Source organism: Anabas testudineus, chromosome 24 (assembly GCF_900324465.2).
Source record: "Anabas testudineus chromosome 24, fAnaTes1.2, whole genome shotgun sequence".
Taxonomy (NCBI): Eukaryota; Metazoa; Chordata; class Actinopteri; order Anabantiformes; family Anabantidae; genus Anabas; species Anabas testudineus.
This window is the reverse complement of record NC_046632.1, coordinates 18,563,817-18,586,342: the sequence shown is the minus strand read 5'-3', so window position 1 is coordinate 18,586,342 and position 22,526 is coordinate 18,563,817. Positions and strand designations below refer to the sequence as shown.

General features: G+C 42.7%; 1 protein-coding gene across 1 annotated transcript in view; it reads left to right on the top strand.

Moving 5' to 3' along the window:
• nmbr (neuromedin B receptor) overlaps window positions 1-14,366 on the top strand; it is a 29,442-nt gene extending 15,076 nt beyond the window's left edge. The window contains exons 4-5 of the mRNA XM_026342101.1: window positions 11,794-12,032; window positions 14,201-14,366. Coding sequence (XP_026197886.1) covers window positions 11,794-12,032; window positions 14,201-14,366 — 405 coding nt within the window. The remainder of the gene's footprint in view (window positions 1-11,793; window positions 12,033-14,200) is intronic.
• Window positions 14,367-22,526: the final 8,160 nt, after the last annotated feature.

Sequence of the window (22,526 nt, the reverse complement as noted above, 5' to 3'; positions counted from 1 at the left end):
GAGTGGTTTTAGTCTAGTCCACATCTACAAACTAATATTCTTAACTCCAGTTAGCTTTATTCCAAGGGTTCATACTATTTCCACTTGCTCCTAGAGATTTTTATAGTTGTTCTCAATAAAGACATGAAAGATCAGAATCCTTTTTGTGCTATTACTTTAGGAACATTGTAAGTGTTAATACTTTTGACTTAGATGAAGATCAGAGCACATTTTATGACAAATTAATGCAGAAAACCATGAAATTCCAAAAGGTTCACTTACTTTTTCTTGCCACTGTATACAGTACAGTATTAGTAATCATTTCACAGTATTAATTCTCTCAATGAAAACAGACAGCTCTGTGGCTTTCGATTTGTAATTTGAAACCATGTAGGAAGGTTCTCAGTCGTCTGGACGTGTTGATTTACTGGCATCAGTAACCGGTACTTGTGTTAGTGGAAGTAACTGTACAGGCAGACTGACTCCGATTGGACTGGACTCCATCCATCCATTGTCTTCTTATCTGGAGTTGAATAGCGAGCTAGTCCAGACGTCCCTCTGCTCAGCAAACCGCAGCAGACCAGGTGAGATACACAGTCTCTGTAGCGTGTTCTTCATCTACCTAAAGGTTCGCTGCTGACTGCACTGGAGGGCGGCACACGATGAGACGTCTTGACGTTCAGCTCAGAGCTGTTTTAGACAACTTGGACGTGACATGGAATCATTTTTAAATCACTTCAAACTGAATCTTCACCTGGAGATTTTTTAAAACACCTGAGACCTGACTCAGACTAATCGAGACAGATGAAGATGCTGCGGATGAATATTGAATCAACCACATGTGGTGTCGCGTTTGTTGTTGTTGACCACACTTTCCTTGTTTGGCCCCAAACACTGAAGGCGTCTCCTTAAAAGCACATAAATACTGAACAGAAGGTTATTTCAGCAGAGAACACTGAGCTGACCTCCACAGCTCAGGGTTAATGGAGAGTCGCTGACTAACGAACAGTAAATCAAGTCATGACGCTGAGAGCTCAGAGATGAGGAGGGTCACTGTGGAAAACACACTGAGGGTCTGGCAGTGTGTGAACCAGGTGTTTGTACTGTATTATGGTGTAGCTCCACTTAACAGGCTTTTTAATATAGAAGTTTTAAAGTACCACAGATATTATTAATTAATCGCTTTCAGAACTCTTTCAGAACCACTCACACGTCCTTTGGGACAAACTGGAAAAGGTTACAGCAGCAAATTCATCCACACAGGTGTGACGTTAAGATACGTTTGACCAGTGCACGTTACTTTAGGATGAATTGAATTAAACCATTAAAACACGTGATACAAAAAAGATTCTCAAGACATTTCATTCCCAGCGTCCTGTCCCTGTCCTCCTGTGCCTTGGTCCATCACGATGTGTGTGTCACCTAATTCATCTCATTACAGTTACATCTATCTTTGCCTCCTCACAGGGAGCGATGCTATCAGCTCTTTCACATCCTGCCCTTATCTTCACATCTATATCGGTTGGAAGCCAATTACTGCATTAACAAGAGGCGCCCACATCAATACCAAGCGCTGGCACTATTTGAGGGCAGAGCCAATTCATTATGCTCCCAGAGATAAGAAATACATTAGAGGGCACACACACACACACACACACACACACACACACACACACACACACACACACACACACACACACACACACACACACACACACACACACACACACACACACACACACGTTTAAATGAAAACATGTCACTGCGTTCTGTCAGATATTTAACAGAACAAACTCTGTAAATACACCGTTCATTTAGATTCATTCATCACAGAGGGTAAAGAATTTATTTTAGGATTTTATTACAGAGGTTTATTATTAAAATTTCCTTCGGCACCACTGTTTAAGACCAAAGCCCCCACGTGGCCCCAACAAGAAGATATCTCTGGCACCATCTATGTGAATGACTTGTGATACAGATTGAAGGTTAGTGCAGGTTAACCCCCACAGACAGGCAGGATTCAGTTTGGCTGTAAGTAAGAAACAGATCGATAAAGGTTCAAGACAGTGGGGGGGTTAACTTGTTTGGAAACAGACTCTGTAGGAGAAGAAACCTGAAGAAGCCCAGATGTTAAAACCTGAAGAAGCCCAGATGTTAAAACCTGAAGAAGCCCAGATGTTAAAAGTTGAAGAAGCCCAGATGTTAAAAGTTGAAGAAGCGCAGATGTTAAAACCTGAAGAAGCCCAGATGTTAAAACCTGAAGAAGCCCAGATGTTAAAACCTGAAGAAGCCCAGATGTTAAAAGTTGAAGAAGCCCAGATGTTAAAAGTTGAAGAAGCCCAGATGTTAAAACCTGAAGAAGCCCAGATGTTAAAACCTGAAGAAGCGCAGATGTTAAAACCTGAAGAAGCCCAGATGTTAAAACCTGAAGAAGCCCAGATGTTAAAACCTGAAGAAGCCCAGATGTTAAAAGTTGAAGAAGCACAGATGTTAAAAGTTGAAGAAGCCCAGATGTTAAAAGTTGAAGATGCCCAGATGTTAAAACCTGAAGAAGCCCAGATGTTAAAACCTGAAGAAGCCCAGATGTTAAAAGTTGAAGAAGCCCAGATGTTAAAACCTGAAGAAGCCCAGATGTTAAAACCTGAAGAAGCGCAGTTCTTGGAGGTGGAACATCAGTTTGTGTGGAATGAAAAAGGAAAATTAACTCTGACCCTCATCACAGGAAACACTGTGATTCCAGATTAACTTTACTGTAATGAGAAGAATCAGATGAAGCGAATCACCGTGTCCAAAAAGGCAGCTGAACTATTTTATACCTGAGAGCTGACAGCAGCTCCTCAGTGTTGTAGGGATCAATATTAAAGTCATTAAACAGCAGAAAACATCACATTCACCTGTGTGGTGTTTTAATGGGGTGTTTTAAGAGGAGTTAAATGAATCCGGAGAACTAGAGCGGGTGTTGGGATGAAGGCCGGATGAATTAACAACACTGTCAAAAGCAAAACTAGATCTTCATCGGATCAAGTTCACACAACTTGAACATTTTGCTGATGGAAAAAAGCTTCAATATAAACCAACAAGAATTTGAATTTTTCAGACAGAACGTTTCAGTATTTTACAGAGTTCAGAGATTTTGTCTCCGAGCAGATGGAGGATTCAAATACAGACACACTAAGGTGAAACTAAGCTGTTTAGTGGATTTCAGTATGAAAAGTGTTCATACTCACAGACGGGGAGGGTGGTAGGGAACGTTGAGGTGGTTAATCCATAATATGACCAGAAATAAGTCCAGAAATCCAACATGGTACAATCCACTGGAACAGACATCATGAAAACACACAAACTGGCAAAATGCAGGAGGAAATCACAGGTATTTATACAGAGAACATGGCAGACAGGTGTGTGATTGGTGGAGCAGAGTCAGGTGGGACAACTGGAGGGAAGCAGGAGGGGAGGGGCAGGAGGACAGGTGAACACGACTCCACATAAAAACCAGCGTCAGTGAGAAACCTCAGGTATCAGGATTAAAAGGTTTAAATAAACTGTATTTCCTTCAGACACAGAGGTGAAACAGAACGGAGTCTGTCGTCAGTGACTCTTACACCAAGTGACAGATGAGCGACAGGTTCAGAACAACAAATAATTACCAGCTCACATGTTTGACAGGAATGATATTAAAAACTTCATCCTGTCAGACGTTCAGGATCGATGGACTTGGCAGAAAATAAAGTGTTGGTCGAACAGAACATCGTGACAAGTGAAAGTGAAGGAGAGCGGTTTGAAGAGCGGGAGATTATACGTCTGAGTTAGAGTCTTGGTATTCAGGGACTGAATGAATTCAATTAGCTTCACCTCCAGCATCCAGGGTGAGACTCCCAGAGCTGCTCTATGCAATTTATCACCTCAAACTCCAGGTGAATTCAAATGCAACAAGTCATTATCAGTGTCAACATGTGTTGGTGAAGCTGTGCAGCCTGTACGTGACGGAACATTAGAAGTAGAGTTTCCTCTGATTCACGTTTATAGACTCGTCAAACTGTTCTACATTAAATAACACGGAGCTTTTCAGCTGTTTTCATAGTTTAACAAACGCTTCACACAAAATGCAAAGTTTGACCACGTGTGCATCCAGAGAAAGCCAGAGGTCACAGAGATAACTCGTCATTTGATCCAACACTTTGCTGGGTCAGACTCTACTTCAGAGAATTCAAGTCCCCTTACGAGCTAAAATCTTCCCAGAGTGCATCACTTCACTCACAGGCTGATGATACTCAGTCCTCCCCCCCGCTCCCTCCTGATGCACGAGCTCCACAGGCCTCTTCACCTGCCTCCTTTCATCATCGTCACACAGCCATCGTCCAAAAGACGGTTCAACTCTGACCTCCAGCACCTTCACACACAGGATTCTCGTTCTTCTCTGGACTGAAGCTTAAACAGCGACAACGTGGAGCTTTTCAGTTTAGAATCTGACGTGTGTGAAACAGTTGGAGAAGAGGTGCTGGATAGAAAATATGATGTGATTGAAAAGAAATGAAAGCAGCTACACACACACACACACACACACAGGAAATAAAGTGAGTCGTCAGTGAACTCACCTGAGGCGATGCTTCTCTTTTCATGACTTCAGGAAACAACAGCATCACCTGATGGAGCTGATGGATTTATCACATTCATGCTGTCAGAAATGAGCAAGTGAATAGTTCAACACGAGGAAACACGGTCTCAGCGGGATCATGTTCTCAGCATTCGTTGTGTGCTTAATTCTTCACTGTGATCACGCTGTGATCAATTCTACTGGACTTTAGAAGGATTTTCTGTTGATGTAAACATGATATGTTGTTCATTTCAACAGTTTTCAGCTGTTTGATCAGCCTCTGGTGTAAAACTGAAAACTGAGACTTGACTTCAACTAAACGATCCCGTGTTTCTGCTTCATCTGCTGACGACAGTGAAGAGCTTTGTCTCAACATCCACCCAAACAGCTCCCGGAGCTGCTGCCATCAGCAAATCTAAGTTCAAATTAAAGTAAAGTCAGAAACCAAAGAGCAGAGAGTGAATGTCTTTGTCCACAGAGAGTCAGAGTCTCATCATCCGTCTCCGTCTCCTCTCCTGTGTGACAGTTTATTGACATCATCTAAAATCCTGTCTGCTTCTTCCTGCAGGTGAATAAATCACCTCAGCTGCTGAGAGGGTTCAGCACAGCTTAAAGCAGCTTAATAACAAGTGGAATCAGTCACTGAATCACAGAGTGAGACACAGCGAGCGGAGAGGTGAAGCTGCTCCACAGTCAGTGTGTGAATCAGAAACATGTCCACAGCTCATTTATTCCAACTCCTCACTGTAGTTTAATAACTCTACTCATCTTTTTATTATAGATCTAACGTTATCGTGCTGTTTTGTTAGTAATAACATCCCAACATTACTGTAATATACCTGTGCAGCTCTCACACTTCAGACAAACATCACTGTAGTTTCAGAGTCACTGTAAATGTGAATCACTAATTGAGGCTCAGAGATTCGTCCCAACTCGTGTCTGTGCTTCTATCTGAGCATCCAAACGTCTCGGTTTCACGGCCTCTATGTCGAGGATGTTAATGAACCTTCTGTGTCTGAACTCATAACTTATGATCTGTCCACGATGCTGGTTTCCAGAGTTTCTGCTCAACTGCAAAACAAGCAAGTGAATCAATTATGAAACTATTTTAAAATTAGATATTTTATAAGTTTATGACATAAAACTATCGACGATGTGCAGAATTCCGAATATAATCAGCATCTCTGTGTGGTGAAGGAGGAGAAAACAGCCTGTTATTGACTCAGTTCAATATAAATGTGAATGAAAAGAGATGAAATACTCAAAAGTTAAGTTTACCAGACTGTGGGCTGATGTGCTTTCTGATTTTGATCCAATGATACAGCCGAAGTGGTTGTCGCACTGATTTAATTTCCCCACACATCCGAGTTAATCACAGCAGAAAGTGATGAAAACAAACACGGGGAGAAAAAGATAGAAAGCTGTGCACAGAAAACAGACACGTTTAAAAAAGCAATTAACAATTCAACTGGTCACAGTCTGTAAACGCATTAGGAAGACACAAACCCAAGGAGCCAACGCAGAGCGTCAGGCAGAGGATGAAGATGAAAAGTGCTGCAGCTGAAGACGAGGAGCTGCAGCTTTACCCTGGTTAACAGTGAAAACCCAAAGCACAGTTCATTACCAGAGACAAAGAGACAGGAAGAGACCAGCAGAAAGTCATGAAAGTCTGAAACACCAAACAGCAGCTTTGACTTCCCACCTGGACTCATGGTTATGGATGTTATGGATGTCTGCTGCCTGCTGGACTCTGTCCCATGGTTCAGACCAGATCTTCATTTTTTAAAAAGCTGATTGAATCTATATTCTGCTATTAACAACAGACGGTATGAGCAGCGTGAAGGGCTCCTCACAGGAGAGCAGCCGTGTGAGCACAGAGCTGCTTTATGAGGCCGACAGTCACCACACAAAGAGCAGAGAGAGAGAGAGAGAGGTGTTAGACAGGAAACGAGCAGCAGGAGGAAATAATAGAGGTCGAGAGAAGACGGAGAGAGAAAAGGGGTGATACATGAAGGGGGGGCGGCTGTCACCTGGGGAAGAAGTGCACGTGAGAAACGGAGCAACAGCTTCAGTTTAGGGCTGATGTGTTCACTGAGGTTCAGAAGCTGCTTGTTCGGACAAATATACACAATTAGTTAATGTTCAAGACAGAATGGAAACGAGCTGGAAGAGTGACGCCGTTAGAGAGCAGAAGTACTTTACTGTACTTTACAGTTAAAAGTACTTTACTGTACTTTACAGTTAAAAGTACTCTACTGTACTTTACAGTTAAAAGTACTTTACTGTACTTTACAGTTAAAAGTACTCTACTGTACTTTACAGTTAAAAGTACTTTACTGTACTTTACAGTTAAAAGTACTTTACTCAAGTACTGTTGGTACCGTTTCCAGGTACTGGAGTTTTTCCAACATAAAGATCTTTATCCTAAATCTTTTTTTTAGATCACACAGATGACTCTGCACATGTATAGTAATCTATCATGTGAATCATGAAAACAGCAGCAGCGACAAACACAAATAAGAAACTGACAAAACCTCAGAAACAGAAACAGAAACAGAAGCTTCTGATCCTAAAACAACAAGAAGTCATGTTTACTCATGAACCCGCGAGCTGAGAAACAAACTGTAGTAGATCGACTGCGACTGTGTGTGTGTGTCTGTGTGTGTGTGTGTGTGTCTGTGTGTGTGTGTGTGTGTGTCTGTGTGTGTGTGTGTGTGTGTGTGTGTGTGTGTGTGTGTGTGTGTGTGTGTGTGTGTGTGTGTGTGTGTGTGTGTGTGTGTGTGTGTGTCTGTGTGTGTGTCTGTGTGTGTCTGTGTGTGTGTGTGTGTGTGTGTGTGTGTGTGTGTGTGTGTCTGTGTGTGTGTGTGTGTCTGTGTGTGTCTGTGTGTGTGTGTGTGTGTGTGTGTGTGTCTGTGTCTGTGTGTGTGTGTGTGTGTGTACAATGAGACAACAGTGTTGTGACGTCAAACCACATTCACACTGTGTCTGAGTTGTTAACTGCAGGAGCTCTGCTCCTTCTATCAGTAGGTGCTCTGTCTACTGGGGGGTTTGGATCAGCAGCTGTCGGAGCTGAAGAAGAGTTCACTTCACCACTGGATGCAGCGTTAGGGGAGAAACCACATAACTCAGGAGGTCGGAGACATAGAACCAGCAAATATCAGACCTGCTTTCAAAGTCAGTGGGAAAAGAATCAGCTAGTGAAGTTTTAAAATCACCATCAAGTCAAACGTTCCCTGAGGTCATGAGACGCAGCGAAACGTCTCCTCTGGACTCAGGTGAACTCAGAGAAGGTGAATGAAAGTCGTCCGTGTGTGCTGATGACCATCCACACTGTCACTGTCTATCTTATTCATTCTGCTTCTGTCCTCCTCCGGTGTCACAGCTACCCCCCCCCCCAGGTATCCCAGTGTCCTCGGTTCACCTGCTGCTCTCTCCCCACTCACCTCTCCATATACAGCCCCCCCGTCAGTTTGTCCTCGACTCTCTGACAGATCATCTATTGAGCTTTTTCTGCCTCGGCATTTGAGTCTTTACCTCTTGGATCAGCTTCTGTTCGCCCCCTTTGGCTCTGATTTCTGTTTTCTACCTCTGCTCGTCCTCACTTACATTAACACTGACTGTTTATCACGTGCGTGTTCCTCAGTGTGTGTCTGTGCTCCAGTCCCACGACTGTAAACTACTGTAAACACCTGGAACCTGTGCGTTTTCGGACTTTCTCCAATAAATGAACGACAGGTTGAATAAGAGAAAAGAATTGAAACAAGACAGGAGACAAACAAATAGATTGATTTTCTCTTGAAGCTTCACGTCGCCATGATCACTTTGCGTCCCCTTAAATTTGATGTGTGTTTGCTGCAGCCGAAGTAGTAGTAGTAGAGTTTCTGAGACAACTTCAGGTTTCATGTGGAGATGAGAGAGGAAATCACCTGCAGCTGGATTTGAGCAGCTGCGGCTCCGCACATGCGTGAAAGTCACTGAACATGACGGAGCTGCAGCTCTTGTGTTCGCTGATGTGCTTTAATGGATAAATGCTCTAATCAACACTTCAAAGCAGAATCTGCAGGATGAACTGTTAATGGAGCAGCGAGTGTGAGGTGACAGTAACACGTTCTCAAATGAAGAAGGAGTCTTAGAAAGACTAAAATCATGTTCGTTACATGTTGAACAGTCAGTGTATGAAAAGACGTGGTGACGCTGTAAATACTCTGCTGCTCTGTGTCACAGCACCTGGCCACAGGTGGGTTGTAAAGCATGTTTCTACAGAAACAGAGAACAGACCTGAGAACAACATGCAAAGATCCACAACATAGTGTCAATTAACAGAACAACAGAATATTTCAAAGGACTTCGACGCTCGCTGACCTTTAACCCTCGGCTCAGAATCAGGAGACTTTAAACAGGGAAAGATGGAAGAGGAGCCGAGTTCCTTCTTCCATGACGGACGTAGAGAACAGAGCAGCTCAGCAGCTGAGGCAGGAAACCCGGGTTTTCACTTTATTCTGACTTGAGCCCGTGTTTCAGATTTTCTTACAGGTGCTGCTGACTTGATATTTTAGTGAAGACGCTGCCGTTCTCTCTGATCTGCGTCTCTAATGTTTCTCTTTTTTCATCCAGGTGTGACCACACAAAATGTGTTGCTGCAGAACACGCAGGCTGCAGAATACTGCACGGAGACTGAAAACAGATCAAACATCATCTGTGGTTATCAGCTGTCTCCCACCGAGCTGCTGGATGAAAAACACAAACAAAGGCTTGTTCCGTTTGTTGTGTGCCATCACTGTCACGTCCGTAACCACTATAAATAACATGCTCTTCGACTTTAGCAGTGACTCATCGGAGGATGATCCAGCTCCCTGCTGTCCTCTCGTTGTGTGGAGATTTCAGTAGACACACTGGTCACTTTAACGTCCTGCACGTCCTGTTCTACACTTTAGGATCTGTTGTTGTTTTAACTGCATCATGTTGAAGTTAATTCCTCCGTAACTCTTTTTAAGTGCGTGATAGATGCAGGTTAATGCTTGAAGGCAGCTTTTACAGGAGACTTCATCAGGGTCTATACAGACTTTCTCATCACTTGCAGCATAATAGAAATATGACAACTTGACAGCTCTGTGCACCTCAGGTGTCGATATGTCTCGTGTCTCTAAAGGGAACTGGCAGGCTGCAACTTCCAGGTGGTGTTGCAGTTTGCCTCCTCAGCAACAAAGGCTGCTCTGCCGGGGAACTGAAGATTTATCATGAGTGAACCGGAGAGAAGAAACTATTACGGACATCTGAATTCACAAAAGAAAAACGTACGCTCATGCCTTCATGCACACAAATCCACCATTCCAGATGAGCCATGGCCTGAAGCTGCAGGTGCCTAAGTGGATCTTGGGAAAAGTGCCAGACTTTGCCCAGCTGCTGGCAGCAAATGAGAGAAAACACAAATCAGCAGCAGGCAGTCTGCACAGAGGAGATCTCTGCTCTGTGATCAGCCCCGTCTGCTGTGGGTGAACTTGTTCTATTTACTTTTTGTTTTTAAGAGGCGAGTCAGTCGAGGTGAGACGCTGTTTAAACGAGAAGCTGGAAGCCACAGCTGTTCCTCTAAAGCAGAGACAAACCAATGTTCATTCATTTGCTCATTGTGAGAAATTAACCTGTACAGGTGTAATCCTCCTCAGCCCAGTTTTCTCTGTCCAACCTCTCACGAGCCACTTATTGTGTGCAAATGAGGCTCCAGACGTGTTGAGAAAAAGAAGAACAGATGAAGCTGATTCTTCTGGCTTGTCTACAGTCTGATGTCGTTGTTACACAGCATTTACTCCTCATGGTAACAGTCCAGAAGCTTCCTCCTGTTTGAACCTGTCAGTAAAACCTCCACACTGACTGTAGTCAGTGCTCTGTAGTTGGTAAAATGTTTGATCAGCGGATACAGAGACTTCCCCCTTCATTGACCGGACTCTGCAAACACAAACCTCTGCTGTGCTTGACCCTGACGTTACACTGCACCAGTTGATTGCTACTGACAAACGAAGCCTCTCACTTCAGTTCAGCGCACAGCTCAGTTCGGTTCACAGTGATTCTCCAACATATCAAACAGGTGGGAGCAGAATCCTTCCTGCACCTGGGGAAACACGTGTCCTCAATCAGGAGCGTGGTGTGGTCGTCTGTGTCGACAACACTTTGGTCTTTTCCCTGACGTTCGGGGTGAGAAGGTTTAATGAGCTCCTCGGGGTTTATTTTGGTGCATATCAACTATTCTGGATGTAGAAGCATGTAAAGCATTTGTCTGCTGTTCTCCTTTGCTGAGCTCCGGCTCTGAAAACAACAGGAGTGTGTGCATCAAAAGGTCAGAAGGTCTGATGTGTTTGACATCTGCAGTACACAGAGAAGCACTCGGAAAAACGCTGTTGACATTTTGAGCTGCAGAGATGAGTGACCTGTGAAAATGCATATGACTGAAACCGACCTTTCCTTATGTCTCGGTCGTTCTCCACGAGTCTCGGGCTCTTTGTTCGGTGCTGTAAACATAATGAACTTGGGCTTTAAACATGATTCCAAATCCATTCTCTCCTGCTCTGTTTGATTCATCCATCTTACTCATTTTCATCAGTTTCATCGTGGATGGAAGCTTTTAGCATGCAGATCGCAGCGGGAGTCCCATTCTCTACTCTGTCAAGCACAATTAAATGTTGCCACCAAAACACGAGTGTGTGAAATTACAGCTTTCACCATTTAAATGTGCTGTTCGCATCTGTAACTTTTGTTTAAAGCACTGATTTAAAACTACGGTGGAAAAGCGTCAGTCTGTTTGTAGCATTTCTACTTCCATTACTTTCTGTTGACCAATCAGCATCAACCACCTCTTTGAGCGTATCTTTTATGTTTTCTCCTTATGTTTTAAAGTGCTGGTTTCCCGTTGGATGGTTCAGGTGCTTTTTCAACACTAAGTTTGTCAAACGTTACATCTGAGCTTAAACATTTTTGCAAATGTAAGTGGACAAATGGTAAGTGGATGTGGTTTGGGCGTCTTATCAGGATCCCACCTGGGCAGAGACCCACAACACGCTGGGCAGATTAGAAATCTATATCAGCAGTAATCAGCAGATTCAGAACAACAGCCAGCACCGTGTTAAAATGAGTGCACTGCAGAATGTCATCCCTCCTTTATACCACCCAGATGACGCTCTCTCATGTTATGGTTTTATCTAACCCCTCACCCCCCCACCCCACTACAGATGGAGACGAGGAAGCGCCTGGCCAAGATAGTGTTGGTGTTTGTGGGCCTCTTTGCTCTGTGCTGGTTCCCCAACCACGTGCTCTACATGTACCGCTCCTTCCACTACACACAGATGGATGTGTCGCTGGCCCACCTGGTCATCACCCTGCTGGCCCGAGTCCTCAGCTTCTCCTCCTCCTGCGTCAACCCCTTCGCCCTCTATCTGCTCAGCGAGAGCTTCCGCCGGCATTTCAACAGGTCGGATCCAGTGTACAGTGCATTTAAAAGTTCTCTGCAAAGTCATTTTAAGAACAGTAATGAGACCACTTCTCCAAAGGTACCGTGATGTTTTCACCTCATGAGTTCCTGGTTTTGCGTATTTAGAGTATTTATTTATATAGTATATATTTAGATTAACATGACTCTTCTCTGTTAACTGATTTTGGTGTGAGACATTTTGAAATGAAGAAACAGTATCCTGAGTTTAAAAAGTTGAAATAGAAAGATAATAAACAGGAAGTTGGGTCAGTACTGTGTTTTCAGTTTTACCAAACTAGTTTAAAATAAAGGTAACTTCCACACAAAATGTGGCTGATCAGAAGAAAACTGATGGAGAGGTGATTACATAAAATTACATAAGATACTCACAGTAACTTAATAATTAGACTTTTTAAAATAAAATTATCTATTTTAAAAACAGGCTGCCAAATAAGATTTAACACTCTTGTTCTCATCTTATATGTAAATCAAGATATAATCCCAAATTCTCAGGATGACTAAATATTTGTCTCAGTAACAAAACGTGGTGTTTCCAGATCAGAGAGGCTGGGAGAAGGAATAAAAGACAACAATTTGTAGTCCTATATAGATTATACCTAAAAATACAAATACATCAAATGTGTTGACTCGTGCTCTCGCAGGCTGCTGCTCAGTGTTTTGCACTCTCTGTACAGACCATGAAAAATTGCAATTGTAGACTAATCAAAACTTTCCAGCAGGCTGCACATTTGCAGAACACCGAGCACTCAGAAATAGATTGAGGAAACGAGCAGACAGTGGATGAGCTCCATAACATAAGTAATAATCATTACTTTGTCGTTTTCTAAATCTCCGAGTGCTCCCACTCCCACTAAACATCCTGAACTTCTCATTATTTTACCTCTACGAGATGGAAACTGCCTTTAACCCTCCTCATGCCAAATCTGACACAATCCTCCCAGACTGTGTCATTCACTCGGGGACAGGCTTGGATTTTTTATCCAGGTCAGATTTGCAAAAACCTCCTTAAAATTACAACTAAACAGGAACTGGAATTATCTTTTTGTAGTGAATGTAATTTTCAGGAGACTGTGTTGCACAATCAACTTACAACAGAAGACATTCAGTTTGATCTGATAGAAGTCTAAGGTTGTGGATATACTAACTCTTTATCTACACATACGTATGTTTAGAGGATTTAGAAGTTTAGCCACTTGGAGCCAAATTAGATCCTCGTCATCTTTGTTTAGTAACTTTTGTCAAGCACTAGAAGTGAAACATCCCCATTGTCTTTGCGTCTTCTGCGCATGATGAGACAAGATGTCAAGAAAATGTTCCAGCAAACTGAAGAAAGGAAGAACAGTGCATCTGCTTTTCTTCCAGCAGCCTGTTGCCACTGCAACATGTGAGATGAGAAGTTCAGATTCTGAATGGTTTGAAGGTGTCCAGCAGCTTTTAACAGACATCAGGTGGCTGTTTGTTTCTTAAATTCTTGAACATGAAAATGTAAAGACAGCACAATGAGGGATAGCGGTTAGGCTAAAGAGACACAGATGTAATAAATAAATGTGGAAATCCAGGAAACATGACCAAAACTGAGAGCTTTGTGTTAGGTGGCACTATTCTCCCATTACATATAACTTACCTGGTATTTTCTCTTCCCATCACATCCTTTACTTGTTGTTTTAATTCCTGTCGAGATCTTTTCTGCTCCTCTGTCCTGTTTTTGTTATTTCAGTATATTTTATGCACCAATTCTAAAAAGTTATTATTAACAAGAGTTATTATGACTTTTGCACAGAGTGTTTGGAACAAAAAGATCCTATTTAATATTGAACAAAGAAATTAAAAGTCTAAAAAGTCATAAAATGTCATGTTTATGTTTAAATAGAAACCAATAAAATCCGTCTGATAAATGGAAACGCTGTGTTCCGTCCCCGTTTGATTTAACTTTAAGCTTTAACTCACCAAATATTCCTGTTAAATCATGTTAACACTTCATTGTGAAAGTTTTTCTAACTGAAGTTCACTCATTTCCTCTCTCTCATGATGTGATAGACGAGAATCAAACCTGTTAAATCTGAAATAAAGATGTTCGAGCATCATGGAGGAAGCTTCCTTTTGCCGTCTGTTTACTCATTCTTCTTCTTCTTCTTCTTCTTCCTCAGTCAGCTGCGATGTGGTCGAGGTCACCACCCTGAGCGCCAGGCAAGCTACCTGCATAGCACCTCCCACATTCGTCTCACCTCTATCAAGAAGGCCACGCCCACCGCCGCCGTCGTCGTCGTCCCAGCTGCCAATGGCAGCTCCAACAGACAGGAAGTGGCTTTGTGAAGCAGGAGGCTGGAAGTCAGGGATTTACTGCTTCAACTCATACAAGACTTCAGCAGACGTAGGACAACAACAACACTGCTGAGAGATAAAACTCTACGAGTCACTCTGGACTTCATCATCCACATCCTCAAGTTGGCCACCAAACAAAAAGTGCCTCTTGGAAGTGAAACAGAATTCAAATCCCTTTCAAACTGAAACACGCTTCACTTTTCTACAGCCACGACTACAGTCACTGGAAACAGTTTGGTAAAACTTACTTTAGGTGGTGGAAGACGTGAAAATTGCAGGGAGACATTTAATGAATGACCAGCTCGATGCTGAGAGGACAGAGAGTCTTGTTGGTAGCATGGTTACCGCACTAGCATGTCTATGAAAGCTTGTTTGTCTGCACTACGTTGCTGGAATGCCCATCATTGATTGACCCACAAAGCCATTTTCATCTATTAGCTGACACTGTATTGATCCACGGAGGGGATTTGGTCTTTTGTCTCCTGCCTCATGTTGAAGAGGATCAGACACTGAGCAGCCTCCCCAGAGACGTGATGCTGTTTTGGAGAATTCTCTGGAACACTGAACATTTTACTGTCCAGGTAAAGGATGGCCTCCTGCTACGATTATTTGATGTTGATGTCGCCATTAAACTCTACCCAAAGCCTTGTAAACCAAAATATCCCTTTGCTTCTTTGCGGCTCTGTTACTCTGTGTCCAGCAGGAATCATTCAGATATCAAAGAATACGAAGCACGTTATGGTGGAAGGTGCTACTGAAGCTTCAGTTTGTGAAGTCCTGTTATCAGTAATCGTTTTTATGGATCCATATATTTCTAATAATTCCTAAAACATGCCCAACAAATGTCTTCACACACTCCTTTAATTTTATAACTAACCAGGCGGATGGAGCTGCGTTAGAATCTGGTGTCCTGGTGAATTCACAGACTAACAGAGCCACGGGTTTAACGCCAGTTCTTCGTGTTGTTGCTTTGGCATGAACTGACAGGTGATGAAGTATGTGTGCACAGGTGGACGTACGGTATATTTAAATTAACCACTTACAGTAAAAGATGATGCTGTGATGTACTCTTGGCTACATTCAATGTGTTTTTCGTACCGGCATGCTTCACCTCTCTGTGTTACTCACATAATAAAAGTTCCTTTTTGAAGACAGATTCACACACAAACTCTCTGATTGCAGCAATTTTCCCAATCAATGTTTTTAAAGCAACATTAAAGTTGAGACAGGACACATCTCACCGCGTCCTAAATGCTGGTTGTCACCTCGGTCTCAGATTCTCAACAATAAGATATAAATGAAGCCGAAATTACAGCAGGTAGGTGGGTGTTAAAGTGTCTGAATGCACCTATTGATGGCTGCCATCATGCCCATAAGAAAGAGTAGTAGGAGGCAGACAGCTGTCCAATAAAGTCTTTCCATCCCATTTTGAAGACACTACGGAGATAGACTCATTATGAGTGAGGCCACAGGTTCAGTCATTCACTCAGACACTTTGACATCATTCACTGCAGAGACTGAACCTGGACAAAGACGGAGGAAGCTCCCACTCTTGTACGGTGGTTTGTCTGAGATCATGTTGGTCGGACTCAGTGTAAAACCACAGAGAGGAAAACGACACAGGAGCTAATTTAACTCCTGATTTATACACTGCAGAGAACAAACAAACCTTGATTTAAGATTATGATATGACGTTACGTAGTCAATTTGTATTTCCAGTGATTCTTGAACCTCTGCAGGAACAATTTCACCTGGAGTGTTCAACACTGGTTCAAATGAGTCCGTTGAATAAAGTCTCGGCCTTTCGTTGTTGTGTTATCGCTCTTCAGGTTTAGATCTAACTCATTTTAAAATTCACTGTTGTAGAAGAGCAACAGTGTTTTCATAAACTAAAACTGAAATATTAGAGTGAAGACTGTGGATGCATGTTATTAAAAGGGGACAGGCAGCAACCGCTATTTAATTTGATCATGTAGGCATAAAATTAGTGGAGTTCTTATTATGCTAGAAGTGATGATAATTCACTCTCAGCTTCTCTGCATCCAATCACACCAATCTATCTAACTGTGGCCACACCGGAAATAATGAGGAAACACTGTGCAGAGTCTAATCTCTTCCTCTAAGTTTCACCTCTCGGGCTTCGATTTGTCTTTGTTTCTGTTTCTTTTGTATATTTTCTGTTTTTTCTATCACAGCTCTCACTGTGTCTCTCTGTTCAAATACAACCAGTGGTTGATGCCATGAAAACCGGTCTCTCTTAAACATTTTAACTTCTGATTTATAATCTAGAAAATGCCATGAGACATGAAAAGTATCATACAAGTCAGTAACAAGTGCTCAACGCTCATATAGATATATATATATATATATATATATATATGTCATTTGTTGCTGCCCATTCATAAAACCCATCTTTTGAAATGGCACCATAATGGCAGCAGACACACAGGAGCTTTCTCATCATGGAAACATCATAAACACCTACTTATGATTAGGAAACCATCAGTTTGGTTAGTTTTAGTAAAAAGGTTGTGGTTAGTCTGTGCTGTTTTTAGCTCTGACACCACAACATGCTGCTATGTACGAATCACATATGAGCAACCAGGTTGAACTTTCATGTTGAGGCGGTGGATCACTCACAGTAGATGAAACTGTTGATCTACTACAGTCACCCAGCAGAGCTAACCAACCCCCCCACACTGCTGGGACATGGAAAATGATGCATGGCAGTAACATCATCACGTAGGGTTGATGAAACAAAGTCTAGATTGATGAACAACCATCTGCTCTGACACTGAAGCAGCTCTACATGTGAGCTAAACATCATCATCTGTTTGCAGTCACCGAACTTTACAGCTTTTGTAGACACTGCATCAGTGTGGATTCATCAGCTGCTTTTAGCTGATCACAGATCAGTTTCACTATAGTCGGGGCCTCAGATCTACCACATGTAAACCCCCTGCTGTGAATGGTGAGATGCAGTGAGACAGAGGTGGGGAGGTTGTTGGTATTTCTGTGAAGATTGAATAAAGACATGTTCAAACCTGCCAACCTTCACACCAATGCTCACAGACAAGAAGAAATAAAGCAAACGAACGCCTTCAGAAATGTGTTATGGAGGCAAAAAATACCAGACGTGTGTTTGAGATCATTTAGAAACAGGGTCACCAGTTTACGTTCTAATGTTTGTTTGTCTCTCCAATATCTCTATCGACATCTGCCAAACAAATCTAGCATCAATCTGGTTCTTGTCCATGACACTTTCCTGTTCTCCGTCTCTCTCTTTCCTGTGTTCTGACTCCCTCCTTCAGACGCTCTTCCTCCCCCTCTCTTAGCTTCTTGTCCATCTCCCCCGCTGAGTCCCACCTCCCCGCTCTCCCACACTCTAATAATGTGTGTTAATGCAGAGAGCTGTTCCTGCTGAGAGCGAACCGTTATTCCTCTGCTGTGTTCAGATGGAGCATTTCAGGTCAGCACTGGCCGACACTGAAATGACTAGACCGGCTTTATATTACATTTCTTTCAATATCAGACTCTCTGCAAACATTTGTAGATTCAGGAGCATTTGACTTGTTGGGAAACATGAAGAGAAGATTAATTCCACAATCACATTTGTTGAGTAATTTATGATGAGAAAATCAATGGGAAACGATGTAAAAATTCAAAAGGACACCCAACAGGGTGTCCACAAAAATAACCACAAACAGTTCACAAGAAATCTACTTTTGTTAAGCTTCCAAACATGGTGGTTTGGTTAAAGGCTGCATTACTGAGCGAAGCACTCTGAGCACTTCCAGAAGTTTGGTCAAATTATTGACATGAATCAAAGAAAACATCTGAGGAGGGAGGAGGAGAGGACCTAAAACTGGGTTATGAACTGTCCAATGGAAGAAGGTCATGTGGTCTGATGAGTCCAGATCGACTGTTCCAGAGTGATGGAGCATCAAGGTAAGAAGAGAGGAGGTGAAGTGATGAACCCATCATGACTAGTGTCTACTGTACAAGTCTGTGGGGGCAGTGCTATGATCTGGGGCTGCTACAGTTGGTCAGGTCCAGGTTCAGCAATGTTATGAGTCCAAAGAATGAGGTCAGCTGACGACCTGAATATACTGAAGGACCAGGTTATTAATCAATAGATTTATTTCTTCCTGATGTCACGGACATATTCTAAGATGATAATACCAGGATCGATCAGGCTCATACTGTAAAAGAGTGGTTCAGGGAGCATGACTCATCATTTTCACACGTGGATTGGTCACCACAGAGTCCAGACCTGAACCCCACAGAGTCCAGACCTGAACCCCACAGAGTCCAGACCTGAACCCCACTGAGAATATTTTTGGATGTGCTGGAGAAGATTTTGTGCAGCGTCCAACTCTCCATCATCAAAATAAGATCTTAGTGATAAATTAACTCTGGATTAGAATAAATGTGAATGTGCTGTAATCAAAGCTGAAGGCAACAAAACATTGTGTGTGTGACTTTTATCTTTGGGACGGTCGGTGTAGATGCACAGAGAACAAGTGAAGGAGAGCAGCTCATGCGTCAAGGGAGGTCATTACAGCAAAAGATGCTTCAGAGGCCTGAGTCTTCTCCTGTGGAACCATCAGGCTTCAACCATCAGGATACAAGGCCTCGCATCTGTGTGGTCAACGTGCAGATGATGACAGATTAGTGCCCACAACACTGTAGTCGAGTCTAAATAAAGTGCTTTTAGCGTGTGAAGTCTATTTTATTTGTGTAGCACTTTTAATTCATATCAACATAATTTATCAAAACTCTAAAATCATTTCAAATATAAAATAACAGGGATCACTGGTCACCAACCAAATGCAGAAACAGAAACATGCACACAAGCTGCTAGATGAACAGGTTTAAACAGGGGGCCAGGGGGCTTGAACCACGGCGTCGGCTCACATGCAGCTATCTGGCTTCATTGAGTCCAACAACCAGCTCAGTGAAGCCCGACTTCTCCTGCAGCTATGAAACAGTTCATATGAAAGAGAAGGAAATGTTAACCCCACCCACCTGGGCTTCCTACAGGGATAAAACAAACCTTATTAAATCCGACCTGCTGTCAGCAGATGACGGTGAGTCCGACCTCTGCTCATCACGTAAACCTGCCGTGACAGATTTGCATTCAGAGAGGCCAGACGCTGTCTGACCACGTCCACTTCGATTCATGGTTGGGGGGTGGCTGATTGGATTAGAGGAGCCAAATATGCAAAAGAATAATGAAAATGAATAATAAGACAAAAGATGGAAAAAGACAACTGGAGATGAACTGAATGAAAACTGAAGAGGACAGAAACTGGGGAGTGGTCGGTGTTTTAGTTTAGAGCCACAGAAACTTTAAGGAAGAAAGAACTGAAATCTCAAGTTGGGTTTAAGTCTGAAATTCAGTGGCAGTTTCAGATCTGACGAATTGGTAATGATAACGAACCACATTAGGCCAGTAAAGAAAACAAACATGACTAAAGGCTGTTTCAGAGAGCAGTACTATCATACACACATGTTTAATATACAGTGAACAACCTTACTAAAATCATTTCCACTGTCCGATGTGCAGCTATGTACGATTTTCATGGCACAGCTAATTTACTTGATTCAGCCTCTGTGTTGCGACCTCTCAATGACTCGTGCTTTTGCAGACAGAGATGATTGAGATACATTAATAAAAGTGTGTGGGAAGAAGGGGCCTGCAAGAGGAAGCAATCGGGAGTGTGCCTGCCTGAGCTTTTGTCTATTGAACCAAAGTGATGTCTGGAGGCAGCAAACCATTTCCTTCTTTAGATTCAAAGCGATAAGACCTGCCTGTGAGTCAGTCGTGCTTCAGCATTGTTCGGATGAGGCATTTAAGGATCACTGGGTTGAAGATGATGTTCATTACCTACTGGGGGAAAACCTTATTGATCTCTCCGTAGCCTTTATGAGGCTGAATGGGACTTAAATCACCTGTCCAGCTACACTGTGCCAAGCCGGATGATTACTGTCTCTGTCTGGCTATGTCCGTCTTTCTGTTCCTCTGCTCCTTTCAGCTTAGTGTCCATGTTCGTCCTTGTCCCCTGTGACTTTTTTATTATTATATTAGATAAGATTATATTCAGTTTCTCAATCTGCAATACATTTTATTGGTATAGTTTCATGTACATCAGTTAAATAAAATGATTAAAACGTGACGCGACTGCTGACGTTAGAAGACAACGTAGAATCACTGCATACATATGTACAGCTATGCTCACTAGTTAGCTTTGGTTTGTTATCTTTCTGATGTGGACTGCAATTATCCAGCTTCTGTGTCATGTAGGTTCATTTATGTGGAATATGAATATACTGTATAACAAAAAAAAAAGTCACTATTTTCACTCAGATTTCATCTCAAACATTAAAGTTTTTTTAAGATGACAGTTTACAGTTCTTTGTATATATGAAATGACTTCACGGTTTTATTTGTGAGCCATGATTTCTTGAACCATCAGACTAACAGCAGCCTGTCCTGATGCTGAATGGAGCCAAGAATCTAATCTGTAAAAAGTTTGCCGCGTGCTGGGAGAACGGACAAATATTCAATGAGAAGAAACTGGGCACACGTTTCCAATCATTATTTTACTGATTTCCTTTTTTACAGAAAAGCACATTTCTGTAACTGAGCTGTTCTGTCAGGTGCTGCTGTCACTGGAAACCTGTGTCTAACCTTCTTCCTGCCTCTACGTGACTGCTATCAGGCCTGAACAGGACATCCTGAGGCTGGCGGGAGACGGGCTGGTCATTTAGTGTTATTTGCACAGTGCGTTCTCACCCTCCTGCTGCAGCGATTTGGCTCTGCCAGTCTGTGATTTTCAGACCCTTTTACATGTAAGTGGGAATATTTTCCATCAGAAGTCATCTCCTGTTAAAACCACCAGTGTATTGTCTGAAAATGTTCCACCCCCAGAAATGAAGCTTCCCTGTGTGCATGACTTTTAAATAACATCATAGGTCTCTTGATGATAAAAGTATTAAGGCTCAAAGTTCATTCTTCACCTTGAAAACAGCAGCAGGTTTAAATCATTTTACATGATCATTAAATAAAGTCACCTCCATCTGCTGAGCGATTAATAAAGTATGTGACACTTCATGGTTCACTGATTGACACATTCAGTTGTCTCCAACACCTTAGATCACTGTGTCCTGCTGTTTTAGTCTTTACTTCCTGGTTTTGTTGAGCCTGACCTCTGCCACCAGGTGCCCCTCGCTCTCTTTCCCTGTACCTGGCTCACCTGTTGCCCCTCCAGTTTTACCACCTGGCTCTGTTCCACCAATCCACACCCCCCTGGCTGCCATTTAGCTTCATTCCCACCATAAGAACCTGCTGTTTTCTCTTGTTCAGTGTCCGTTTGTTGACTGATGGATGTCTTTTGTACCCGTCTTCTAATTATTCACCTGTTTTGGACTTTTACCTCATTTTTCTGGACTCTTCTCTTTGTCTCTTCCTTTTTAGATTCTTTGCTGCATGTTGGACTGTTTGCATGATGCCGACCTCCACCACCTGTTGTACCTGCCTGTCTTTGCCTGTCTGGTTGTTTTCTGCCGATCTCTCTCTTTCTAATGTATAAACACAACCTATGACAACTCCAACCTGCTGGAGGTGCATACTAAAACCTGTATAGATCTGTTTACACATCATGAAACTCATACACAAGAATGCTGACAGCGATGCTCACTGAGCTTCTGCAAAACATCACGGAGCCTTTTAATTCACTTAAAGAAGAAGCCGAGGCTACAGCTGCCTGATTTAACGCTGATTGCCGTTTCATTTGCAGGTTATTTGACTAATGATAATCATCTGCTGCAGGTTGTAGCTCACTCACATCCTCAGAGACTCAGAAGCAGGGAGGCGGTTGCTGTTTTGTTCTAATGATGCAGCCAGTGTCCAAGAAACAGCCTCTGCAGGATAATAAGCCTCTTTTATCATCGTCACTGACCTGCACCCCTCAAACACACACACAAAAATCCATTAACCACTCCCATGTCACAGGACTCCTGTCAGCAGGCTCCAATTGTGATGAGACACTCATGAATATATTAGCATTTCATTTGTGAGGGAAACCTCACAGATGTAGCTGGGCTTGGATTTAGGAAATAATGTGAGGGGTGTGTGTCGTTTCTCTG